Source organism: Peromyscus maniculatus, chromosome 1, assembly GCF_049852395.1.
Source record: "Peromyscus maniculatus bairdii isolate BWxNUB_F1_BW_parent chromosome 1, HU_Pman_BW_mat_3.1, whole genome shotgun sequence".
Lineage (NCBI taxonomy): Eukaryota > Metazoa > Chordata > Mammalia > Rodentia > Cricetidae > Peromyscus > Peromyscus maniculatus.
This window is the reverse complement of record NC_134852.1, coordinates 159,675,895-159,698,065: the sequence shown is the minus strand read 5'-3', so window position 1 is coordinate 159,698,065 and position 22,171 is coordinate 159,675,895. Positions and strand designations below refer to the sequence as shown.

The 22,171-nt window shown below is 53.6% G+C and overlaps 2 protein-coding genes across 8 annotated transcripts; one reads left to right on the top strand and one right to left on the bottom strand.

Annotated features, from left to right (window-relative positions):
* The first annotated feature begins 157 nt into the window (after nucleotides 1–157).
* Fermt3 (FERM domain containing kindlin 3) lies at nucleotides 158–19,239 on the top strand. 2 transcript variants are annotated; one of them, XM_076558336.1, is made up of 16 exons: nucleotides 158–384; nucleotides 628–825; nucleotides 1,397–1,573; nucleotides 4,740–4,973; nucleotides 5,141–5,260; nucleotides 5,366–5,534; nucleotides 5,647–5,749; nucleotides 14,426–14,533; nucleotides 14,678–14,812; nucleotides 14,904–14,953; nucleotides 15,037–15,161; nucleotides 15,300–15,406; nucleotides 15,535–15,783; nucleotides 16,095–16,219; nucleotides 18,413–18,554; nucleotides 18,673–19,239. In XM_076558336.1, the coding sequence occupies exons 3-16, from the start codon at nucleotides 1,414–1,416 to the stop codon at nucleotides 18,850–18,852; spliced, it is 2,007 nt and encodes a 668-aa protein (XP_076414451.1). In that variant the 5' UTR covers nucleotides 158–384; nucleotides 628–825; nucleotides 1,397–1,413; the 3' UTR covers nucleotides 18,853–19,239. The 2 variants fall into 2 exon arrangements, with proteins under 2 accessions (XP_076414451.1, XP_006980798.2); XM_006980736.4 differs by having other exon boundaries at nucleotides 158–825; nucleotides 1,400–1,573.
* Nucleotides 19,199–22,144, bottom strand: Trpt1 (tRNA phosphotransferase 1). Of its 6 annotated transcripts, none has more exons than XM_042260018.2 (8): nucleotides 21,950–22,144; nucleotides 21,744–21,812; nucleotides 21,485–21,566; nucleotides 20,141–20,310; nucleotides 19,868–20,042; nucleotides 19,641–19,697; nucleotides 19,453–19,563; nucleotides 19,199–19,323 (listed from the first exon to the last, which is right to left on the bottom strand). In XM_042260018.2, the coding sequence occupies exons 2-8, from the start codon at nucleotides 21,801–21,803 to the stop codon at nucleotides 19,229–19,231; spliced, it is 750 nt and encodes a 249-aa protein (XP_042115952.2). In that variant the 5' UTR covers nucleotides 21,804–21,812; nucleotides 21,950–22,144; the 3' UTR covers nucleotides 19,199–19,228. The 6 variants fall into 6 exon arrangements, with proteins under 6 accessions (XP_042115952.2, XP_076414551.1, XP_076414532.1 ...); XM_076558436.1 differs by having other exon boundaries at nucleotides 21,997–22,137; XM_076558417.1 differs by having other exon boundaries at nucleotides 21,744–22,143.
* Between the last annotated feature and the right edge of the window lie 27 nt (nucleotides 22,145–22,171).

The following is a 22,171-nucleotide window of genomic DNA, read 5'->3' as shown; positions in this document are numbered from 1 at the left end:
GCAGGCCTACTCCAGTCTTCCTCCCACACTGTGGCCAACACTGAACTTCCTCATTTGCTACCAGAGGCTGCTTTCTGGGCTCGCAAGATGCTGAGGCCAGCATCAGGCTGTACTTCCTCTCCTGTGTTTGCATAAGCTGGTTTCCTGTCCCACCCCCAGTCCTGAGACTCCCCAGGGCAATCTTACCTCCGCAAGGGTCTCCTGCCACCAAGGTCATTAACCCTGGACAGGCTGGGTTCCTGCTCAGCCAGCACTGAGGGCCTTGCACTTGGAGAAGTTTGCATCCCAGGGCCAGAGGAGAGCGTGAGCCTGAGGTCACCAGAGCCCTCTAAAGGGACAGTTAGATAAGGGGTCCTGAAGCGGATCACATGGAGGTTTCCTGAGGTAGAGGCTTTGGGGTGGAAACCCTGACTTGTTGCTGTCCGCTTGGGCAGGTCGAAGGCTGGTTGGTTTGGAACAAATCCTATTTTGGGGTAGGAAAGATTGAAAAAGCGTCTCCGCTGGCCACAGGCAGTCCTACTCAGTAGGCTGGAGCTGCAGCCAGTGGAAGCCAGGGAGATGGGGGGGGGAGAGCTTTGTGGTGTCACCCCACCTCTGCTCTTCCCTCACTTCCTGTGGTGACAAAAGCAAGGTCCCGTGGAGCCTTTACGTGCTGGCAGTGTGCTTCCTGTACCCAGCAGCAGCCCGCCCTGGGGAGGGCCTAGCACAGCTTCGGTGATAAGGCTGCCACCGGCTGACCTCTGAAGGAGGCAACTGAGCAGCACAAGGCACCCCAGCCAGGGGTGACAGGCGCTCCACCGCCAGCCACCTGCAGCGGCAGTCCAGGTAAGTGCAAGACCCAGGAGGACTCGGTTGTCCCCTGCCCTGCCAGTCTGCTGGGCAGCCACACTTTCTACCACCCCAGAGGCTTGTGTGGGCTAGAGTGAGTGCTGGCTGAGCGCTGTGGGTCAGGGCTTGTTTGTTCTGTGGGATAGGTAGGCTTGGCGGGTCTGTGAGGAGAGTTGGCCCGCTCTGGTGTCCAGCAGGGTGCTCTTGAAGGAGTCTTATTTTTTTTTTCCTTGAGGCCGGGTTTCTCTGTATAACAGCTCTGACTGTCCTGAAACTCGCTTGTAGCCCAGGCTGGCCTTGAACTCAAAAGAGATCTGCCTGCCTCTGCCTCCCGAGTGCTGGGGTTAAAGATGTGTGCCACCACCGCGGGGCTTGAGTGAGTCTGTTGGGCCTTGGTGTTCTCACCTGAGACCCGAGTTGGCTGGAGAGTTCTAAGGAACTGTCCCTTCAGCCCAAACACATTGACAGTAGAGGGTCTCAGATTGGCTTGATTACAGAAGCCGTCTGCGTCAGCGCCCCCAAGGCCTACCCACCTACCAGATCCCAGCGTCTGCTCACCTTGCCTCAGCAGAAGCAGCCACAGCCATGGCGGGGATGAAGACAGCCTCTGGGGACTATATCGACTCGTCCTGGGAGCTGCGGGTGTTTGTGGGCGAGGAGGACCCGGAGGCCCAATCTGTCACCCTCCGAGTCACGGGGGAGTCGCACATTGGTGGGGTGCTTCTGAAGATCGTGGAGGAGATCAGTGAGTCCCCCTGCCCCCCATGTCCCCAGTTTGGCACACAGGCCGTCATGACGGCCATCCCTGGCACTTCTGGGCCATCCCTGCCTGCCATTGATAACCTTGTCACAGTGACTCAGGCAACAGCTTAATTGTTTGGTTCCAAAGAAGATATTTCTTAACATCCTCTCACTTCCTCCCACTCCTGCTGGTTCTGCCCAGTCTTCAAGGGACATACAGAACATGGTCCCTGTACACCTTGCCTGTGCTGAGGTCTCAGTCATGTTCCTGAGGTCTGAAGGATGCCTCGGAGGTTTCTGGGGGGTCTACTCCCCTACACTTCCTCCCCAGCAAGCCACTTGGCAGGCTGGTAACCGTGGTGGAAGGCCCTGCCCCCACAGGAAGTTATGGTAGAGTAGGCTGGTGCGATATCAGTCACCCAGAGTCACCCAGAAGGCCCCATGGGGGCTTCTCATCAACCTTCCTAGTGGAGAATGAGAGCTATCACTTCCCGGGAGGATGGCAGGAAAGCCTCCGATAGCCAGAGCCGGAAAGCATCCCACCATGAGCTCCTGATAGCCTGAGCCAGAAGGCGTTGCACTTATGAGCTTAGGTCCTAGGCCTCTGGGATAGGGAGAGGGATGGGAGGCAGGCTTTCTAGACCCAACCAATCCCCTTTGTACAGTCCAAGACAGGGACCAGAGTGACTGGGTCCGACAAGCCCCAGCACAGCCAAGTAACAGGGCTAAGGCAGGGAAGGGAACTGCCAGAGGCAGGGCCCCAAGAGCCTGTGAAAGCAGAAGTTGGGAAGCAGAGGGATGGTCCTTCAGAAACCAGATGTCAGACAGAGTTGGAGACTTGACCTGGGCCAAGACAGAATAGAAGGCCTTGAGAAGGTGGTGGGTCCCAGGGCACAGCAGGTGAACCCCAAGAGGGCTGAACACAGCCAGCTAGACCTTACCTGAACCCCTGCTGGGCTCCTCAGGCCAAATCATGTCAGTTCCGGACCTCAGTCCCCAGTAATAGGAGCATTATCCCCACCCCTCCCACTGCCAGATGCTGGTGCCAGATGTGAGAGCTTCCTTGGGGGACCTGACACCAGGAAGGACGGTGATTCCAGAGAGGTCTCTAGAATGAGGAAGACCTAGAGCTGATGCCAGGGACTCCAGGAAGCTCTGAGTTAAGGCCTCAGAACAGTAACGACACCTGGTTTGGGACAAAACAGGAAGCCCAGGTGGTGCCCTGACAGCCTGGGAAGGCCCTTTGGCCTCCTGAGGGACTAGGTACTTGCCGTGGAAACGGCATGCCCGCGTTAAGGTGGCCCCATGCTAAAGGGCACCTTTGCAGGGCCCCTTGTCAGCAGGGAGACAGATTGCAGCCGGGGAGACCCAAGCAGGCCATCCAGTCGTCTGTGGGGTCGGGGTCGGGGACATATGAGCGCTCAAGAGGCCAGACAGGGAGGACAGCAAAGGTGGGTTTAGAAGTGAAACTGACGTTAACTCAAGGTTGGACTGGAAGTAAAAAGCATGGTGCTTGAGTGTCAGGAAGAGTCCTTGGTGGTTGGATGACCTGGGAAGGAAGGGCTCCTCTGTCCAGCCACAGCAGTCTTCAGCATAACCCCTGGAAGGCTGGGGCTGGTCTCCCTGCACTCAGCACTCCAGCACTGGCTATGGAGCCGGGTGAACAGGAGTCTGGGATGAAGGAAGCAATGCAAATGCCCCTTAGAGTAGCGGGCCATGCCATGCAGGGCCCAGCGGAAGCGAGCGAGCAGCTGAAGTCACAGAGCAGAGAGATACCCAACCCCCAGAAGAGGGTGTGACTGAAGAGAGGGAGGTTCTAGGCTAAACCCTGGGAAAAGAAGGGTGAGGAGTAGGTGGGGAGAGCCTCCTGAAGAGCACAAAGCCACAGCAAAGGCTGCTGGGCATGGAGGCAGTCCCAGCCCTAGTGAATCGACAGCCTACATAGCCAAACCCTGCCTCAAGTTTAAAAGCAAAAGGCCAACGGGAGAGGAAGTGGGGGCAGAGTGAGGGCCTCAGGACGGGGGCTCAGAGTCCTGAGGAGCCGGGCGGAGAAGCTTCTCCAGTGTTTGGCGGCACTGGTGGCACTGGGGAGACAGGTCAGGAGCTGGCAGGAGTCCAGGGTGGGGACAGGGATCAAAACCCAGTGGGAGGACCAGAGAGAGAGGCCTAGAATCTTAGCAGGTAGAGTGCTTGCCCACCAGGCACAAAGCCCTGGGTGTGACCCTCAGCATGGCATCAACGAGGCATATACCTGCAATGCTAGCATTGGCCATTGGAGGCAGGAGGATGAGTGGACCAGGGTTGGCCTCAGCTATGCAGTTCAAAACCCTGTCTGGAAACCCCAAACAACAGCATGCCGGGTCTCAGCAAAACCCAGGAGGTCGTGTGCTCAGCAGCTTTTGCCCCATTTATTTCTGTATTCACACTTCTTGGGGGCGGGGGGATAAGGCATCCTCCTGTGTCATCCATTGTTGTCACCCCAATTCCTGGTCAGATGACAAGTGACATTTGCATTTCCAAATGAGCGCTTCTCTTTAAGTGTCAAAATTGCACAACACTTTGTAATGTCACAGCCATTGGTCAGCAGCCATGAGTCAGGATGATTGTTACATCTTAACTAGAGAACTGAGCTGGAGAGGTGAAACACTGTGAGCAAGGGGGCAGCTAGTGACGGAGATTATCAACAGCCCTGGAGACTGCAGATGTTGCCAGTGGTGGGTGTGGTGGTGCATGCCCTTAATCCCAGCACTCAGGAGGCAGAGGCATGCAGATCTCTAAGTCAGCCTGGTCTAGAGTGAGTTCCAAGACAGTCAAGGCTACACAGAGAAACTCTGTCTCAAAAAAAACAAAATCAAAACAACAACAAAAATAATAGAAAAGGCATTGAACCAAGCATCCCAGAATACACATGGGCTGTAAGGAGTCAACTCAATAAAGTATGAGGTGAGGCCATTGAGATTGAGGTACCCATATTCCTGGTTGGGGGGCTCCCCTCAGAAGTGATGTAACAACTGAACCCAGAAGGACCAGCAGGAGTCAGCTACCAAACATTCCATCATCACTTTAGAGCCAGCCCAATCTGGCTCACCTGTGGCATCAGTGCTGGGCCAGAAATGAAGAAGGCCTGGCAGGGCCTTTGAAGGCCAATGGATACCCCTGGGTCCTCACAGATCGCAAGCAGGACTGGTCTGACCATGCCATTTGGTGGGAGCAGAAGAGACAGTGGCTGCTACAGACGCACTGGACACTGGACAAGTATGGGATCCTGGCAGATGCCCGCCTCTTCTTTGGGCCACAGCACCGACCCGTCATCCTGCGACTACCCAACCGTCGAGTGCTACGTCTGCGTGCCAGCTTCTCCAAGCCCCTCTTCCAGGCTGTGGCTGCCATCTGCCGCCTGCTCAGTGAGTAGCTGTGGCCTCTTCCCCTTCCCGGGCCAAGCCACATCAGCTTGTTCTTGCCATCGCCTCTCCGCAGCCTATCAAAGGGTGTGACTTCCCCGGGGTGTCTGTGGGGAAAGGTATGGAGGTGACCTAGCAGACCCTTGGTGCTGAGGCCTTACTCCCTTCAGGTATCAGGCACCCTGAGGAGCTGTCTCTGCTTCGAGCTCCAGAAAAGAAGGAGAAGAAGAAGAAGGAGAAGGAGCCTGAGGAAGAGGTGCATGACCTGACCAAGGTTGTCCTAGCTGGGGGTGAGTGAGCATGGCCAACCCCGGGCTGGGGCCAGGACAGAGACTGGCCTGGGAGGCCAGAACTGGAGCCGGGCCTGACTGACTCCCACCGACACGACACTGCAGGTGTGGCACCCACCTTATTCCGAGGCATGCCAGCACACTTCTCGGACAGTCCCCAGACTGAGGCTTGTTACCACATGCTGAGCCGGCCACAGCCGCCACCTGATCCTCTCCTGCTCCAGCGCCTGCCGAGGCCCAGCTCCCTGTCTGACAAGACTCAGCTCCACAGCAGGTGCATGACCCACAGCCAGGCCACACTGCCCAGGGCCTAGCTCACCTACCCTCTGCGTCCTGCTTTCAGGACCTTCCTCTCTGTGCCCTGACTCTGCCTCTGTCATACCCAGGTGGCTGGACTCATCACGGTGCCTCATGCAGCAAGGTATCAAGGCCGGGGATGTGCTTTGGCTGAGATTTAAGTACTACAGCTTCTTTGACCTGGATCCCAAGGTGAGCTGCGCTCTGGAATCAGAGGGTCCAGCCCTGGGGATCAGTTTGTCTGACTGTTTGCTCATCTGTATCTCTGTGTGCCGATCCTTCAGTGCGCCGTGGGGCCTCCAATGATAAGGCAGATGGAGACAAGTCTCAGTGCTGGTTTCTTTTTTTTTTTTTTTTTGGTTTTTCGAGACAGGGTTTCTCTGCGTAGTTTTGTGCCTTTCCTGGAGCTCACTTGGTAGCCCAGGCTGGCCTCGAACTCACAGCGATCCACCTGGCTCTGCCTCCCGAGTGCTGGGATTAAAGGCGTGTGCCACTACCGCCCGGCTAAGTGCTGGTTTCTTTAGGACCTGCCTGCGGGGGGAGGGGGTGTCAATGGCAGAGACCCATGTAGACAGTGGTGGGTTCTGGGGAACGTGGGTCTCTAATGGGGAGGTTCTGAGCTGGGCACAGGGAGGCCACTTGGACCAGCAGGGCCTGGGAGGTGGGGTAGGAGCTTTGCAGGGTGGCCTCAGTGTACCCCATTCTTAGCCCTCCAATGCCTGAATTCTCCTCTGCAACAATGTCGGTAACCCTCTGTCTCCACAAACTTCCCGGGGCCCCACAGGCTCCTCTTCCTACCTGTGGCCTTCATTGAAAACATACATATAGTGGTCTACAGAGCACTTGGTTTCAAGCTGTGGCAGAGTCCCTCAGTGTTCTCTTCTGAGCCAAACTGCCCTGGTGCTTCTACCCACATCTACACACAGAAGGACACCTGCTGCCCTCCGTGCAGCCGGTCCCATGGTTCCATCCCACCTACATACTTTGTTTTTGGTTTTTCGAGACAGGGTTTCTCTGTGTAGCTTTGGTGCTGTCCTGGATCTCACTCTGAAGACCAGGTTGGCCTCGAACTCACAGAGATCCGCCTGGCTCTGCCTCCCAAGTGCTGGGATTAAAGGTGTGTGCCAATGCTACCCAGCTACTTTTTTTTTTTTTTAATAAGGATTAGACGTCCCCCCCCCCACCTCAAATGCTAGACAAATGCTCAACTACTGAGTGCTCCCCCAGGCCCTTCGGGACTAGTTTAATATTATTTTGTGTACGGGTGTTTTCTCTGCCTGGATGTCTGTACAGCATGTGTGCCTGGTATCAACAGAGACCAGAAGAGGGTGTCAGATCCCCTGGAACTGGAGCTACAGAGAGTTGTGAGCCACCCTGTGGGTGCTGGAAACTGAACCTGGGTGCTCTGGAAGAGCAGTCAGTAATCTTAACCGCTGAGCTGTCTCTCCAGCCCTGAACTTTTATTATTTATTTATTTTTAATTTGAGGTAGGGTCTTGCTAAGTTATCTAAGTTGTGGAACGTGGCCTTGAATCTGTAGCCCAGGCAGGCCTTGAATTTTCAGTCTTCCTGCCTCAGCACCTGCGGTGACTAGGATCACAGGCCTGCATCTTGCTTGCTCATTACGGCATGGACATAGCCAACGCCTCTTCCCCTGGAATCATCTTTCTCTCACAGCTTCTGCGTCCCATGAGCTAAGGGGGTCTCTCTCTCTCTCTCTGTCTCTCTCTGTCTCTCTCTGTCTCTCTCTGTCTCTCTCTCTCTGTCTCTCTGTCTCTCTCTGTCTCTCTGTCTCTGTCTCTCTCTCTCTCTCTCTCTCTCTCCTTGTAGCTGTTCCCAAGCTCTGTGGCTTCTGTCTCTCCTCTTCCTAGCCGCCCCGTGTGTGCACCTGAGGTCAGAGGTCATTGTCAGGGGTCTTCTGTCGCTGTCTCTCACAGAACCTGGAACTCACTGATTCAGCTAGCCTGGCTAGCTAGCAAAGCCCATGGTTCTGCCTGTCTCCGCCTGAGTGGGGGATTAGAGGCTGTTTCTATAGGTGTTGGGGATACGAACTCCAGTCCTTTGCTTACACAGCTATTCTGCAACTGAGCCGTCTCCTCCCAGCCCCTTCTTTTTGAAACCATATTTATCTATTTTATGTGTGTGTGTGAGAAAGAGAGACAGAGACAGAGACAGACAGCGTGTGTGTGTGTGTGTGTGTGTGTGTGTGTGTGTGTGTGTGTGTGTGTGTGTGTGTTCCTGTGTGCCACAGTGTATGTGTGGAGATCGGGAGGTCAGGGGACAACTTGCAGAAGTTGGTTCTCTCCTTCCACCATGTGAATCCCGGGGTTCAAACTCAGGTGGTCAGGTTTGGCAGCAAGTGCCTTCACCCACTGAGAGATCTTGCTGGTCTTTTTAAAAAATTGAATTTTAGCCAGACAGTGGTGGCACATGCCTTTAATCCCAGCACTCAGGAAGCAGAGGCAGGTGGATCTCTGTGAGTTCGAGGCCAGGCCTGGTTGAGGTCGAGTTTCAGGACAGCCAAGGCTACACAGAGAAACCCTGTCTCAAAAAGTAAAACACAAAACAAAAACAAATTGCATTTTATTAACTCATTTATATGACTAGTAAGTCTTTACAGAATACATTGTAGTAATTCAGTACATGTAATGAAATGCATACATTCAAACCAGGGGACTAGGTATCCTAAGTAGTTAAGATTTATTTTTACTTTATGTCTTACTGTTTTGCCTGCATATGTGTCTGTCACCATGTGTGTGCTTGGCGCACACAGAGTCCAGAGACGGACACTGGATTTCCTGGAACTGGAGTTAGAGACGGTTGTGAGCTGCTGTGTGGGTCTCTCCAGCCCCATGTATCTTAGATTGTTTTACGCAGTCGTTACTCTACTACCGGGAAGGACAGAAATAGTTCCTTCTCTCTGGTTTTTGGTTTCTGCCTTCTTTAGAAAGGAATATATTTTTTAAATTTTTTATTATTTACATATTTTAAATTTACTTATTTGTGTGTGTGTGTGTGTGTGTGTGTGCACAAAAGGAAGTTCAAGTTACACAGAGAAACCCTGTCTCAACCCGAAAAAAGAAAAGAGTGTCCCTTTGTAGCTCGAGGGCAACTCTGCTGTCTGAGTGCTCAGATTAGGGTTATTGTAAAATAGTTCTTCCTTTGTCTGTCTGAGTGCTCAGATTAGGGTTATTGAAAAATAGTTATTCCTTTGTCTTGGTTTTGTCCCTGAGCTGAGGTAAAATACCCTGCCAAAAGCTACTCAGAAAAGGAGCAGTTCAGGGGCTGGAGAGATGCCTCAGAGGTTAAGAGCACTGACTGTCCTTCCAGAGGTCCTGAGTTCAATTCCCAGCAACCACATGGTGGCTCACAACCATCTGTAAAGAGATCTGGCGCAGTTCACAGGTCAAGTACAGTACATCCAGACAGGGGAGTCAAGGAAGGCTGGAAGCAGCTGGTCACCTGACACCCACAGGAAGAGGAGAGCTTGCCTGCTGATGCTCAGTTCCCTTTCTCCATTTACAAAATCTAGGCTCTCTGGGCGGTGGCGCACTCCTTTAATACCAGCACTCGGGAGGCAGAGGCAGGCAGGTATCTGTGAGTTTGAGGCCAGCCTGGTCTACAAAGCAAGTTCCAGGAGAGGCTCCAAAGCTACACAGAGAAACCCTGTCTTGAAAAGCAAAAAAAAAAAAAAAAAAAAATCTAGGCTCTCCTGCCCAGGGTGTGGCTCCCCACCCTGATATGGGTGGGTCTCCGCACATCACTGAACATAAAATAATCCCCACACACATGCCCAGAGGTGCTTCTAGGATAGTCAGTTTGACAACACTGACCTGTTACAGTATTATACAATCTTGTTTCCAGGCCTGAGGATGTAGTCCAGAGGTGGAGTACCTGTCTAGCCTGTGCAAGACCCTGGGGTAATCCACAGCCTTGCAAACAGATAAAATGTAAAAATCCTTACTTGGGGATGGAGTTGAGGTCCTGGGAAACCAGCCTGACCCTTCCTAGTTCACTATTAACCTCAGTAAGGCCCAGCTACAGCTGCAGTACCGAGTGCTGACTAGTCTCTGACTGAGGCAACACCCCGCTTCCTCCCACCCTCCTGTGGGTTCTGTCTGCTCCTTTACTCCTTCCCAGCCTCTGCTGGCCTCCAGCTCCATCTCCTACTGCCTCCAAGTGACTTGGATGCCCCTGATTCTCAGGCGGCTCTGTGCAGTTTGCCCACCACACCACACCCCACCACACCACACCCCCACCCCACCTCCACCCCGCCCCCGGCACTGGACTGCAGTTACTCCATCCCCACACTTCTTGGCACAGGCAGAAAAACCATTCTCTACCCCCCTCTATTCTCCAGGAAAGGTAGATTTGAACAAGGTAGGTTTGGGGTCTTTTTTTGGTTTTGGTTTTTCTGAGACAGGGTTTCTCTGTAGCTTTGGAGCCTGTCCTCCAGCTCACTCTGTAGACCAGGCTGGCCTCGAACTCACAGAAATCTGCTTGTCTCTGCCTCCCTGGACACTGGGTGGGATTAAAGGCTTATGCCACCACTCCCTGGCAAACAATGTAGGTTTTTATTTAATGTTTACTTTCTTTTTTATTTGTTTGTTTGATTTGTATTTCATGTGCATTGATGTTTTGCCTGCGTGTATGTCTATGTGGGGGATGTTGGGTCACCTGGAGAGTCTCACTTTGTTACTCAGGCTAGTCTTGAACTTAGGCCAAAGCCAAGTGTCCTGGCTGGGACTTCTGTGTCTGCTCCTGAGCCCAGAGCCCTGTTCTGTGACCTAGCAGTTTTGTACACAGCTATAGGTTATCAGAAGATGAAGACTTTGCTCTCCTGCCCTCCCCATCTCCCCTTCCACACAGCACACACATTTCTGTGAGTCTTACTAATCTACTGGTGTTTATGGTGTTTGGTGAAAACAACGTCGCCATGACTACAAATAGTAACATATAAACAGTGATCTTAGCAGAACCCAGAATAGCTGTGCTCCTATTTCCTTTCATGGTCAGGTCTTTGGAGTGAGAGGTGACATGTATGGTGTCATGGGTTGAACCCAGGGCCTGCAGGGCTGGGCTCCTCCACCACTGAGCTCTACCTACCCAAAGTTTCTGTCCATAATGATGAGAGGGGCTGCAAAGGACTGCCTGGGCATTCCCCACACACTGTGACTTGCACAGGGCCGTTTAACCCAGCCCCTCCACATGGTACCCAACACAGTACTACCACTTTCAGAGCAGGTGAGTAAAACCAGGCCTGGTGGTGTGTAATCCCACGAACTTGGGAGGCTGAAGCAGGAGGGTGGACAGTTCAGGCAACCCTCGCTGCATGGTGAATTCAAGGTCAGCTTGGGCAACGTGAGACCCAGTCTCAAACTAACAAGCAATGGTAATAATAATAATTACGCACGCACGCACGCACGCACGCACGCACGCACGCATGCACACACGCATGTAGGCAGAAGTTTCCCATCCTGACTGCCTAGTCCCAAATAACCACTGAGGCTTATATTAATTGTAAATGCTCAGTCAACAGCTCAGGCTTGCTATTACCTAACTCTTACATTGAAATTAACCCATATTTCTTATCTGTGTTTTGCCACATGGCTTAAGGCTTGTTACCTCATTTTTCTTTCTTTCTTTCTTTCTTTTTTTTTTTTTTGTTTGTTTTTTGAAGACAGGGTTTCTTCTCTGTGTAGCTTTGGAGCCTGTCCTGAAACTTGCTCTGTAGCCCAGGCTGGCCTTGAACTCACAGAGATCCACCTGCCCATGCCTCCTGAGTGCTGGGAATAAAGATATACACCACCACCGAAGGGGTTACCTCATTTTCTATACGTCCTGCTTCCTTGGCATCTGGCTGGCATCTCCTCTTACTCCACCCTTCCTCATCCCATCATTCTCAGTTTGGCTTTCCCGCCTAACTTTATCCTGCTCAGCTATTGGCCAGTCAGCTTGTTTATTAAACCAATCATAGTGACATATACTCACACAGTATCCAGGATTATTCCACAGTGCGTGTACACACACACACACACACACACACACACACACACACACACATCTTAGTAGGGTCAAACTATTTTTTTCAATATTCGGGGAAATGGGGGCTGAAGAGGCATCAAGAAGGCTAGGTTGAAAGCCGGGCGTTGGTGGCACACGCCTTTAATCCCAGCACTCGGGAGGCAGAGGCAGGCGGATCTCTGTGAGTTCGAGGCCAGCCTGGGCTACCAAGTGAGTTCCAGGAAAAGGCGCAAAGCTACACAGAGAAACCCTGTCTCGAAAAACAAAAAAAAAAAAAAAAAGGCTAGGTTGAGAGCTCCAGGTCCTGGCCTGGTAAGAGCTCCCTTGCTTAATTATGTCCCCTGTTCTTAAATCTACCTCTAGTGCACATATACACATTCTCTCTCTCTCTCTCTCTCTCTCTCTCTCTCTCTCTCTCTCTCTCTCGTGTGTGTGTGTGTGTGTGTGTGTGTGTGTGTGTGTGTGTGTGTGTGTGTAAGGGGGGAATCTCACTTTGTAGTTCTGGCTAGTCTGTAACTTGTATAGACTACACTAACTTTGAACTCACAGAAATCCTCCTGCCTCTGCCTCCTGAGTTTGAGTGCTAGGATTAAAGGAGTATGGCACCACGTGGTATGACAAGCATTTAATCCCAGCACTCGGGAGGCAGAGACAGGAGGATCTCTGTGAGTTCCAGGCCAGCCTGGTCTACAGAGTGAGATCCAGGCCAGTCAGGGCTATGTAGAGAGATCTTGTCTCAAAAATAACAACAAAAGGATATGGTCTCACTTTGTATTTGTATTCTGGGCTGTTCTAGAATTTACTATGTAAGGCTGGGTGGTGATGGTGCATACTTTTAGTCCCAGCACCAGGGAGGTAGAGGCAGGCAGATCTACAGAGTGAGTTCAGGACAGCCAGGGCTACACAGAGAAACCCTGTCTCCAAACAGAATCCACTGTGCAGCTCAGACTCGTCTGAAACTTGTGATAATCCTCTTGCCTCAACCTCCCAAATTATGAGATTACAGGGATGAGCCACCACACCCAACTAGATCTAATCCCCCCACCACAATATTATCAGTCTCTGGTTGGTTGGATCAGGATTTGGAGCCCACAGATCTGAGGCTGAATGTACATTTTGGGACATTGTGTGCACAGATTTCAGAGGTGGAAGAGGTGGGACTCAGAGCATGCAGGAGCACCTCGAGTAGGACCTCCCCCATTAGCAGCAAGTGACAGTTAGAGCGCCTCCAACCTCCGCTGCACTTGGCACTTGCTACTTAACATAACGAGACCACTATGCCAAAAGACTGTCCCCCAGCATCACTGAGATGTAACTGACATGCGCAAGCACCGCCCATCCTGAGCAGTTTATTTTTGGTCATTGTGTGTGGTTGTACAACCGCTGCCACATCCAGTTTTCCATTTATTTGTTTATTTGCATGTATATCTGTGTGAGGATGTCCGAAGCCCTAGAACTGTCTAGAACTGGAGTTATAGACAGGTGTGAGCTGCCATACAGGTGCTGAGAATTGAACCTGAGAATTGAAAAGCAGCCAGTGTGCTCTTAACTGCTGAGCCAGCTCTCCAGCCCCACCATATCCAGTTTTAAAACATTGTTGCTGTTCCAGAAAATTCTCTAGTGCCTATTTTCAGTTTTTTTGCCTCCAACACTCACCCCAGACAACCAGCAGGCCAACTTTTCCTGTGTCCTCGGCCCACCTTCCCCAGTGACTAGTAGATCTGGTTGGCCTTTAGCTGCTCGCCGCTTGGATCGCCTCTCCAGTGCCAATTCTGCTCGTTTTTGGCAGTTCCTGTACTGAGCTGTGTCTGTTCTGAGTATCTGTCAGAGGGATAGCCCCTGAATCGACTCTCCACTCTAGGCTTTGCCTTTGATTCTTTCTCTCAATGGTTTGATAAACCATTCTGTTCTGCCAGTGTATCTTTTTGTGTGTGACAATCTTATGCACCTCAGGTTGACCTCAGTCACAGGCAGTCTTGAACTCCTGACCCTGCTGCTTCCCTCCAAAGTGCTGGATTGTGAGCAATCACCACTAAGCTCAGTCTCAAGTAGCACTGGGGATCGAACCCGGGGCTTTGCTCATTCAAGGCTGCCCCTCCTCCCTTTGCCTTTTGGATGCCCTTGCTCTCAGCCCTGTGGGCCATAGAGTGTGCACTTCCACGCTGTCTGGGAGGCCCTCCCTGCTCCTTGACCCTAGAATCCCTTCACTCATTCTTCCCTTCAGTGGTCCCTTGTCACCCTGCAGGCCTCCGCCCTGTAGGTCACTTCCTCAGGGAAGCCTTCCTGGAGTGCTTTCCTGTGGCCTGTACTCTCCTGAGAGATGAGTTGAAGGAGCTACCCCAAGGGAAGCCGTCTGTCTGTCTTTTTTTTTTCTTTCTTTCTTTTCCTTTCTTTCTTTTTTTGTTTTTTTGTTTTTGTTTTTGTTTTTGTTTTTTGAGACAGGGTTTCTCTCTGTAGCTTCAGAGCTTATCCTGGAACCAGAGCTCGAACTCACAGAGATCCACCTGGCTCTGCCTCCCGAGTGAATGCTGTGATTAAAGGCATGCGCCACCACCACCTGACTAGCTGTCTTTTTTCTATTCTGGGAGCACTGCATTCAGGGACTGTCTTCCTCCTCTCTTGCCTGTCCTCAGCAGGAGGCTGGCCTGTGGCCTGTGGCCTGTGGCCTGGGCCTGTGGCCTGGGCCTGTGGCCCGGTAGAGCAGAAGTGTATAGAGAAAGCTGCTCTGTCTGCCTAGGCGGGGGCAGGCCAGCAGGGTAGACTGGGGTCTGCTGCTCATGCTGGCCGAGCCTGAGTGTCCAGGACAGGCGCCTTCTGACTAGCTCCCCGACCCCTGCTGCTCCAGACAGACCCAGTACGGCTGACCCAGCTGTATGAGCAAGCCCGCTGGGACTTGCTGACAGAGGAAATCGACTGCACCGAGGAGGAGATGATGGTGTTCGCCGCCTTGCAGGTGCCTGGGGCTCTGGGGGTGCTGGGGTACAAGGTCAAAAGGCCTTCCAGAAAGGAGTCCATCTCCAAAGAAGTCCAGCGTGGGGGTGTGTGGGGCCGATGGGCCTCAGTCAGACTCAGCTCTAACTGACTATGTGTCCCCTAGTATCACATCAACAAATTGTCCCTGAGTGGGGATGTGGGTGAGCCAGCCTCTGGGGACCTGGGGTTGGATGACCTGGATGCAGCCCTGAACAACCTCGAGGTGAAGCTGAAGGGGTCGGCACCCTCAGACATGCTGGTGAGGAGGGACTTGGGCCTGGGAATGAATGGGGTTGGAGTCAGGGCCAGGCAGGGCACCCAAGGTTCCCTCTACTTCTCCCTTCCTCCAGGATAGTCTCACCACCATCCCAGAGCTCAAGGACCACCTCCGAATCTTCAGGTTAAGTGTGGGGCCTGCTTGGAGAGAGGGGAGGAGGGGGAAGGCAGGGAGGCCATGGTTCACAAGCTTCCTACTCCCTCCAGGCCCCGGAAGTTGACCCTGAAGGGCTACCGCCAGCACTGGGTGGTATTCAAGGACACCACCCTGTCCTACTATAAGAGCCAGGATGAAGCACCAGGGGACCCTATCCAGCAGCTGAACCTCAAGGGTGAGGGAGGTGCCAGTAGTAACTGCTCTCAGCCTGTTTCCTCTTAGGGACCTGGGTGGAGACCATCTGCCCTGAGGCAGCTGTGGGTGGGTGGGCTGACTTTCACACAGGGACCTCTTAGCCACCTCCTTCTTGCAGGCTGCGAGGTGGTCCCTGATGTCAATGTCTCTGGCCAGAAGTTCTGCATCAAACTCCTGGTGCCCTCACCCGAGGGCATGAGTGAGATCTACCTGCGCTGCCAGGATGTGAGCAGGCTGGGCCGCAGGGGGAACGGGAGTGGCCGGGCCAGGGGCCAGGGTTGGGATGGCATTCAGGGTGAGAGTGAACGTGGCCAGGTCTTACTCACCGCCCTCTCTGTCTGTCCTTGCTCCAGGACCAGCAGTACGCACAGTGGATGGCTGCCTGCCGCCTGGCCTCCAAGGGCCGCACCATGGCCGACAGCAGCTATGCCAGCGAGGTGCAGGCCATTCTGGCCTTCCTCAGCCTGCAGCGGGCAGGTGGTGGCGGCGGCGGCGGCGGAGGCTCAGGGAACCATATCCAGGGCCCTGAGGCCTCTGCTGAGGGCCTTAACCCCTACGGCCTCGTGGCTCCCCGTTTCCAGCGAAAGTTCAAGGCCAAGCAGGTGACAGAGGAAGTGTGGGGGTGGGAACCACCATAGCGTTTACCTAGCCACCCTTGAAGACCCCTGGACCTCCAACCCTCTTCCTTAGAAAACCCTGTACCCACTTCTTCCTTCTGCCATGTCCTCTCTGGAAGGGCTCCAGGACTATTCCAGGGCCTGACTCAGCCACATGTACACCTTGGTGGTACCACAATGGCTGCCTTCCCCTCAGTGTCCTGTGCAGGGCAGGCGGGTGGGGTGGGGTGGCAGGGATCTTAGGGACTTTAGATAAGGGGAGGCCCTAAGAGTCCCTTCCCCATATGGAACCACAGCTCACCCCCCGGATCCTGGAAGCTCACCAGAATGTGGCCCAGCTCTCGCTGATCGAGGCCCAGCTGCGTTTCATCCAGGCCTGGCAGTCCTTGCCTGACTTTGGCATCTCCTACATGATGGTCAGGTATGATGCCAGCCCTGCAAAGCCCTGCCTCTGCCCTCACTTGCTGCCCGCTGCTGGGTGCGCACATCCCAGATGGGTCCCAGGCACACAACCCAGTGCCTCTCCTCCCCGGCTCTCTGTGGGTACCACTCCCTGGGGGTTCTGTGTGTTCCCCAGCGAGACAGAGCTCACACCAGGCAAACCGAAGATCCAGTGCTTTTCCCAGCTCTGTCGTAGATGCTCCCCTCTCTGGGCCTTGGCCCGCTGTCCCTGTGTTATAGGGAGGACCCTGAGAACTCAGTTCCCAAGTCTGCAGAGAAGTGAATGACATGCCGTTGATGATGATACAAGATCATTCCTTAGAGGGATGAACTATTTTCTAACGTTGGCAAATGCTGTTAGGATGCCCCACCTTGTATGCCTTTGTTGATGTAGGGTAACTCAAGTGTTGTTCTCAGGGGCTGCCCATCTTGTTTTTCTTTATTTTTTACTTTTTTTTTTTTTTTTTTTTTTTTTTTTTTTTGTGAGAGGGGGGTTGATTTTTCAAGACAAGGTTTCTCTATGTAGTCCTGGCTGTCCTGGAACTCGCTCTGTAAACCAGACTGGCCTTAAACTCAGAGATCCTGCCTCTGCTCCCTGAGTATTTTACATTTTTTGGGGGGGGGAGGGATTGTTCGAGACAGGGTTTCTTTTTTTTTTTTTTCCTTTTTAATTTTTGTTCATTGGTGTTTTGCCACGTGCTATGTGAGGGTGTCTGATCTCTGGAACTAGAATTACAGACAGTTGTAAACTGCCATGTGGGTACTGGGATTTAAACCTGGGTCCTCTGGAAGAGCAGCCAGTGCTCTTAACCGCTGAGCCATCTCTCCAGCCCCGAGTATTTTACATATTTTAAGATTTATTTTGCCAGACAGTGGTGGTGCACACCTTTAATTCCAGCACTCAGGAGGCAGAGGCAGGTGGATCTCTGTGGTTTCCAGGCCAGCCTGATCTCCAGAGCCAGTTCCAGGACATCCAGGGCTACACAGAGAAACCCTGACTCAAAAAACTGAAAAAGAAAAAAGATTGTTTTTCATGTATGAGTTTTTTGCCTGCATATGTACATATATACTGCATGTAGTGCCCAGTGCCCACAGAGGCCAGAAGAGGCACCAGATCCCCTGGAACTGGAGTTAAGAGCCCCCATTGAGGGTACTGGGAACCAAACCTGGGTCTTCTGTAAGCACTGTAAGTGTTCATAACAGCTGAGCCATCTCTTCAGCCCCTGTCTTACATTTTCAACTTATTTATTTTGTGCATGTGCACATGTGGAGACCAGAGAACAACTTACGGGAACCTGGTTCTCTGGGTTCCCACGTGGGTCCTGGGGATAAACTCCCGCCATCAGACTTGAGGGTGACTCTTGCTGGTCCTATTTTTTTCTTAATGTTTTTATTTTAAATCTGTGTGTGTGTGTGCGCGCGCGCGCGCGCGCACATGCTGTGGCAGTTATATGGGGTCAGAAGATAGCCTCTAGGTCAGTCTTTACCTTCCACCTCGAGACAAGAGTTCTTACTCATCACTGTGTGTTCCAGGTTAGCTGGCTGCAGACTGTCCAGAGATTCTCCCGTCTCTGCCTCCCAGCTTGCCACAGGCACATTGCAGACATATTAGATTCACACATGTGTGGCAAGAGCTCTTTGCACTGAGCAATCTCTCCCAGCCTGCCTATCTTGTCCCAGGGACCATAGGCATGCACTACAGTCCTGGGGATCAACCTCAGGTCTTCCTACTTGCAAGGCAGGTACTCTATTGACTGAAGCATCTTCTCAGTCCCCGCCTACCCCCCCTTGGTTTTTGAGACAGAGCTTCATTCACCATGTATCAAGTCTGGTGTGAATTCCCGTCTCAGCCCCTTGGCTGGGATGACAGACGCACTGCACCAATGCCTGGCTAGCATCAGTCCATGAGTAATCCCATTTTTCAGAGTGGGAGCTTATTAAGGCTAGGAGAAACCGATTGGCTGCCTCAGGCTGAACAGCTGCAGAGCTGCAGAGCTGGGGCAGGTGAGGCTGTGCCCTACCCTGAGGGCTCCGGAGCCGTGTGTCCACACAGGGCAGGCTCTGGAGCCGTGTGTCCACACAGGGCAGGCTCTGGAGCCGTGTGTCCACACAGGGCAGGCTCCAGGGCCACACACGGTGTAGCTCTCGCTCATGTTTCCCCCCTGGGAATTAGGTTCAAGGGCAGCAGGAAAGATGAGATCCTGGGCATTGCCAACAACCGTCTGATCCGCATTGACCTGGCCGTGGGCGATGTGGTCAAGACCTGGCGCTTCAGCAACATGCGTCAGTGGAACGTCAACTGGGACATAAGACAGGTGGGTCCCGAGGGAGGGCAGGGACCGGGACAGGTGGCCAGCTCAGACCCAACCAGGGCAAGGCAGGAGCTCCTGCTTGTTGCCTGAGCCCACTGGACCTGTGACCACCCGCCTGCAGGTGGCCATTGAATTTGATGAGCACATCAACGTGGCCTTCAGCTGTGTGTCTGCCAGCTGCCGCATCGTCCATGAATACATCGGGGGCTACATTTTCCTGTCCACTCGAGAGCGGGCTCGCGGGGAGGAGCTGGACGAGGATCTGTTCCTGCAGCTTACAGGCGGCCACGAGGCCTTCTGAGGGCAGCCAGGCTGCCCCTGCTCCACTCACCACCTCCAGGGAGCCTGGCCAGCCCACGCCTACCTGAACTCACAGCTCCACCACTCCCAGCATGCACCGGGCTGGACACTCTCACCTGCTGTCACAGGCAGGCCAGGGCCCTGGCCGGGGTAGACACTGCACCACCCAGCCTAGGGATGGAAGGCCCCGAGCCACACACAGCCCCTCCTCTTGCCCTCTTGGCAGCTCACATCCCTGGCCTATATGTAGTCCCCGAGCACATGAGGATGACCGATATGGATAAGGAACAGAGAATCCTGCTTTCAAACCGGACTTTCTTCCCGTGACAGTTTTCAGAGTTGTTGGGTTTTTGTTTTTTTAAAAATAAATACATATTTTATTGTTGGATCTTTCTTCTTCCTCCTCTGGAGCTGTGCCTGGCGCCACTCTGATACTCCGCCTCTTTATCGCCAGCCAAGGAGAGAGGCTTTCCTGAGGTAGAGACACGAGTTACTAAGAGAAAGGCATGTCTAAGTCAGCCTACAGCGGGGAACTTTCAAAGAGCCTGAGGCAGAAGGGCACGCGCTTCGGGACACAGGGCAGTGATGGTTTGATTCTCACGGGTGGGTCGTAGCTGCAGGGCCTCCTTGAAGTACTTGGGAGGCAGGAAACCTTCAGCGTTCCCGGGAGTCAGGATCACCCCGTTGGCAGAGCTGTAGAAGGGGATTCCATCTGCTCAGGGAGCTAGAGATGTGAGCGGCGTCCCTCTCTGACAGACCTGCGAGAGTCCCTGGAGGGTCCGCACTTACCTGCCAGAGCTAGGGGTCCATCGATGAACACCGCCACGTCACAATTTGGACGCATGCCTGCGGGGACAACTGGACTAGGGCCAGGGGTCCCTGGGCAGAATGGGGCTCTGTGGTGGGATGGGGAGGTACTGCTCCATGCAAGTCTGTGTGGGGATCTCACACAAACGACGCTGTGACCCTTGGGAGGGGGGCCTGGGAGGACAGAATAGGTGAAAGGTGATACTGACCACTGGTGACACCAGGGTCGCCAGGCAATCCTGAGGCCAAGTGGATGTGCGCCCTTCCTTGGCATGACAAGCCCTTCAGTAGAATAGATGGCCAATGCTTCCAGAATGTACCATGGACTAGCATCAAAGGCAGGGCTTGTGGTGTCTCCAGGGGCATCAGCTCCAACTCAGGTACCTAGGAAGGAGTGTGTGAATGGGCAGCAGTGAGACCTCCCTCCTGAACTGGGGTCCCACCTGGCTCTCCCTCCCTCTCACATGCCCCCTGGTACCCACTTGTAGGGAGTGGCCCTGATTGGCCCTGATGAGAGGGCCAGTGCTGGGCTCGCCTGGCCGCAGGGCAAACCGCTGCTTTCCGTTGTTATCCACCACGCGCTGCACATCCTCAATGGAGAAGCTGTGGAACTGGGGCAGCCGCAGGAGAGCTTGCAGGGGTACAAAGCCATCTGCGGGCAGCCAGGCGGGGGTGTGCTCAGAGGCCGGGGCTGTGCTTAACGGGGGAGCCACAGGCAGCTGGAACAAAGGCTAGGCCTGGGAGGGCACAGGAGCGTTCTCTGTGTGATCTTCAGGAAGGTTTCCCTTTTGGGGCCTCATTTTGTTTGTTCTGTGCTGGGGTGGAGCGCAGAGCCTCGCATCTGCTAGGCAAGAACTCTGCCAAGGAGAGACACTTCCATCCCAAGCCTCATTTTTCTTTTCTTTTTTTGGTGTTTTGACACAAGACAGCTTTGGAGCCTGTCCTGGAACTCGCTCTATAGACCAAGCTGGCCTCAAACTCACAGAGATTCTTCTGGCTCTGCCTCCGGAGTAATGGGATTAAAGGTGTGCGCCACCACCGCCCAGCAAGCCTCATTTTTCTTAACTTACAGAGGAAGGTGACCAGCTTCATGGTGGGCTGGGCATGTTGGTACATGCCCATAAGCCCAGCACTTGGGACGTACAGACAGAAGAATCAAAAGTTCAAGGTGTTTTGAGGCTAACCTAGGTTACACGACACCTTGTCTCAATATGAAAAAAAGGAGGGGTAGCTTTAGAGATTGTGTATCAGTTAAGAGCACGGGCTGTTCTTCCTTCCAAAGGACCTGGGGTCCGATTCCCAACCATCTGAACTCATTCCCAGGGCCAATGCCCTCTTCTGCAAGCACCAGCTATGCATGTGATACAGACACACACACACACACACACGCACGCACGCACGCACGCACGCACGCACGCACGCACGCACGCACGCACGCGCATGCAGGCAAAACACTCATACACATTAAAAAAAAAATTAAAACAAAAAACAAAACAAAATAGCATATCTGCTTCAGGCCAAGTAACATAGTAAGCACTAAGTAGTTGGCGCAGAGTGGACATCCCAGTGAGCATCAGTTGTCTCAGTATCCTTGGGAAACGTTTATAGGACGGGCTGGCTGAAAGAGACATCATGAGGCCCAGCCTAGACAGGGGCTTCTCTTCCAGAGGACGTGAAAGGGGTTCTGGGCCTTGATTTTCCTGTACATTCGGAGGGTGTGCCTATTCTCTGTTCCCACTGGGGCAGTGTTGAGAGTTGAGGAGACAGGGTTCCAGCTGCTCTCGGGGCTCCTACTCGTCCTCCCAGCTTCCACCATGCTCACTTACCAGCTCGCATGGGAAGTCCCAGCTTCAGAGCTCCATGGCGTAGGACATAGGACAGGGCCTTGGACAGCTGCACATCTCGGTCCTGAAAGAGTCCAGTGAGGATGGCCCTGAGCCCTGAGCCCTACTGCCAAGGTAGACCAGAAAAGCTCCCGTGGTCTCTGGGACCATTGGTCCTGCCGTCTTCCCACCAAGACACCAAGGCTCCGGTCCCCGCCCCTGTCCTGCCACTGTGGGGGTGAGGATGGAAAGAGGTGCACACCTGTTCCCGGGGTCTATGGGCCCGTCTACCTTCCTGCCTCCTTCCACCAGGGGCGTTCATGGCCAAGACCTGTAGGGATCAGGGACGTGTGGCCACTTTGCCCATAAAGTCACAAAGGCTCAGGATGGGAGAACCGCACTGCTCATCCCACCCGGGGAACCTCTGGTCCACACAAGGGAATTTAAGGCCCAGCTGGCGAAACTTGCCCAGGGTCACCCTGGCAGCCACGAGGCCCGAGGGATCCGGATCAGACCCCTCTTTCCGGAATCGGATCACGGATCTCCTGCCCGGATCTCGGGACTGGAGTGCGAAGAGACGCCAAGGTGAGCCAGGCCTGCGCGTATCAGAAGCTCTCCACCGAGGAAGGCAAATCGCAGACCCGGACAAGGACTGGCCAATGGGAAGACGCGAAGGGAAGGGGCGGGCAC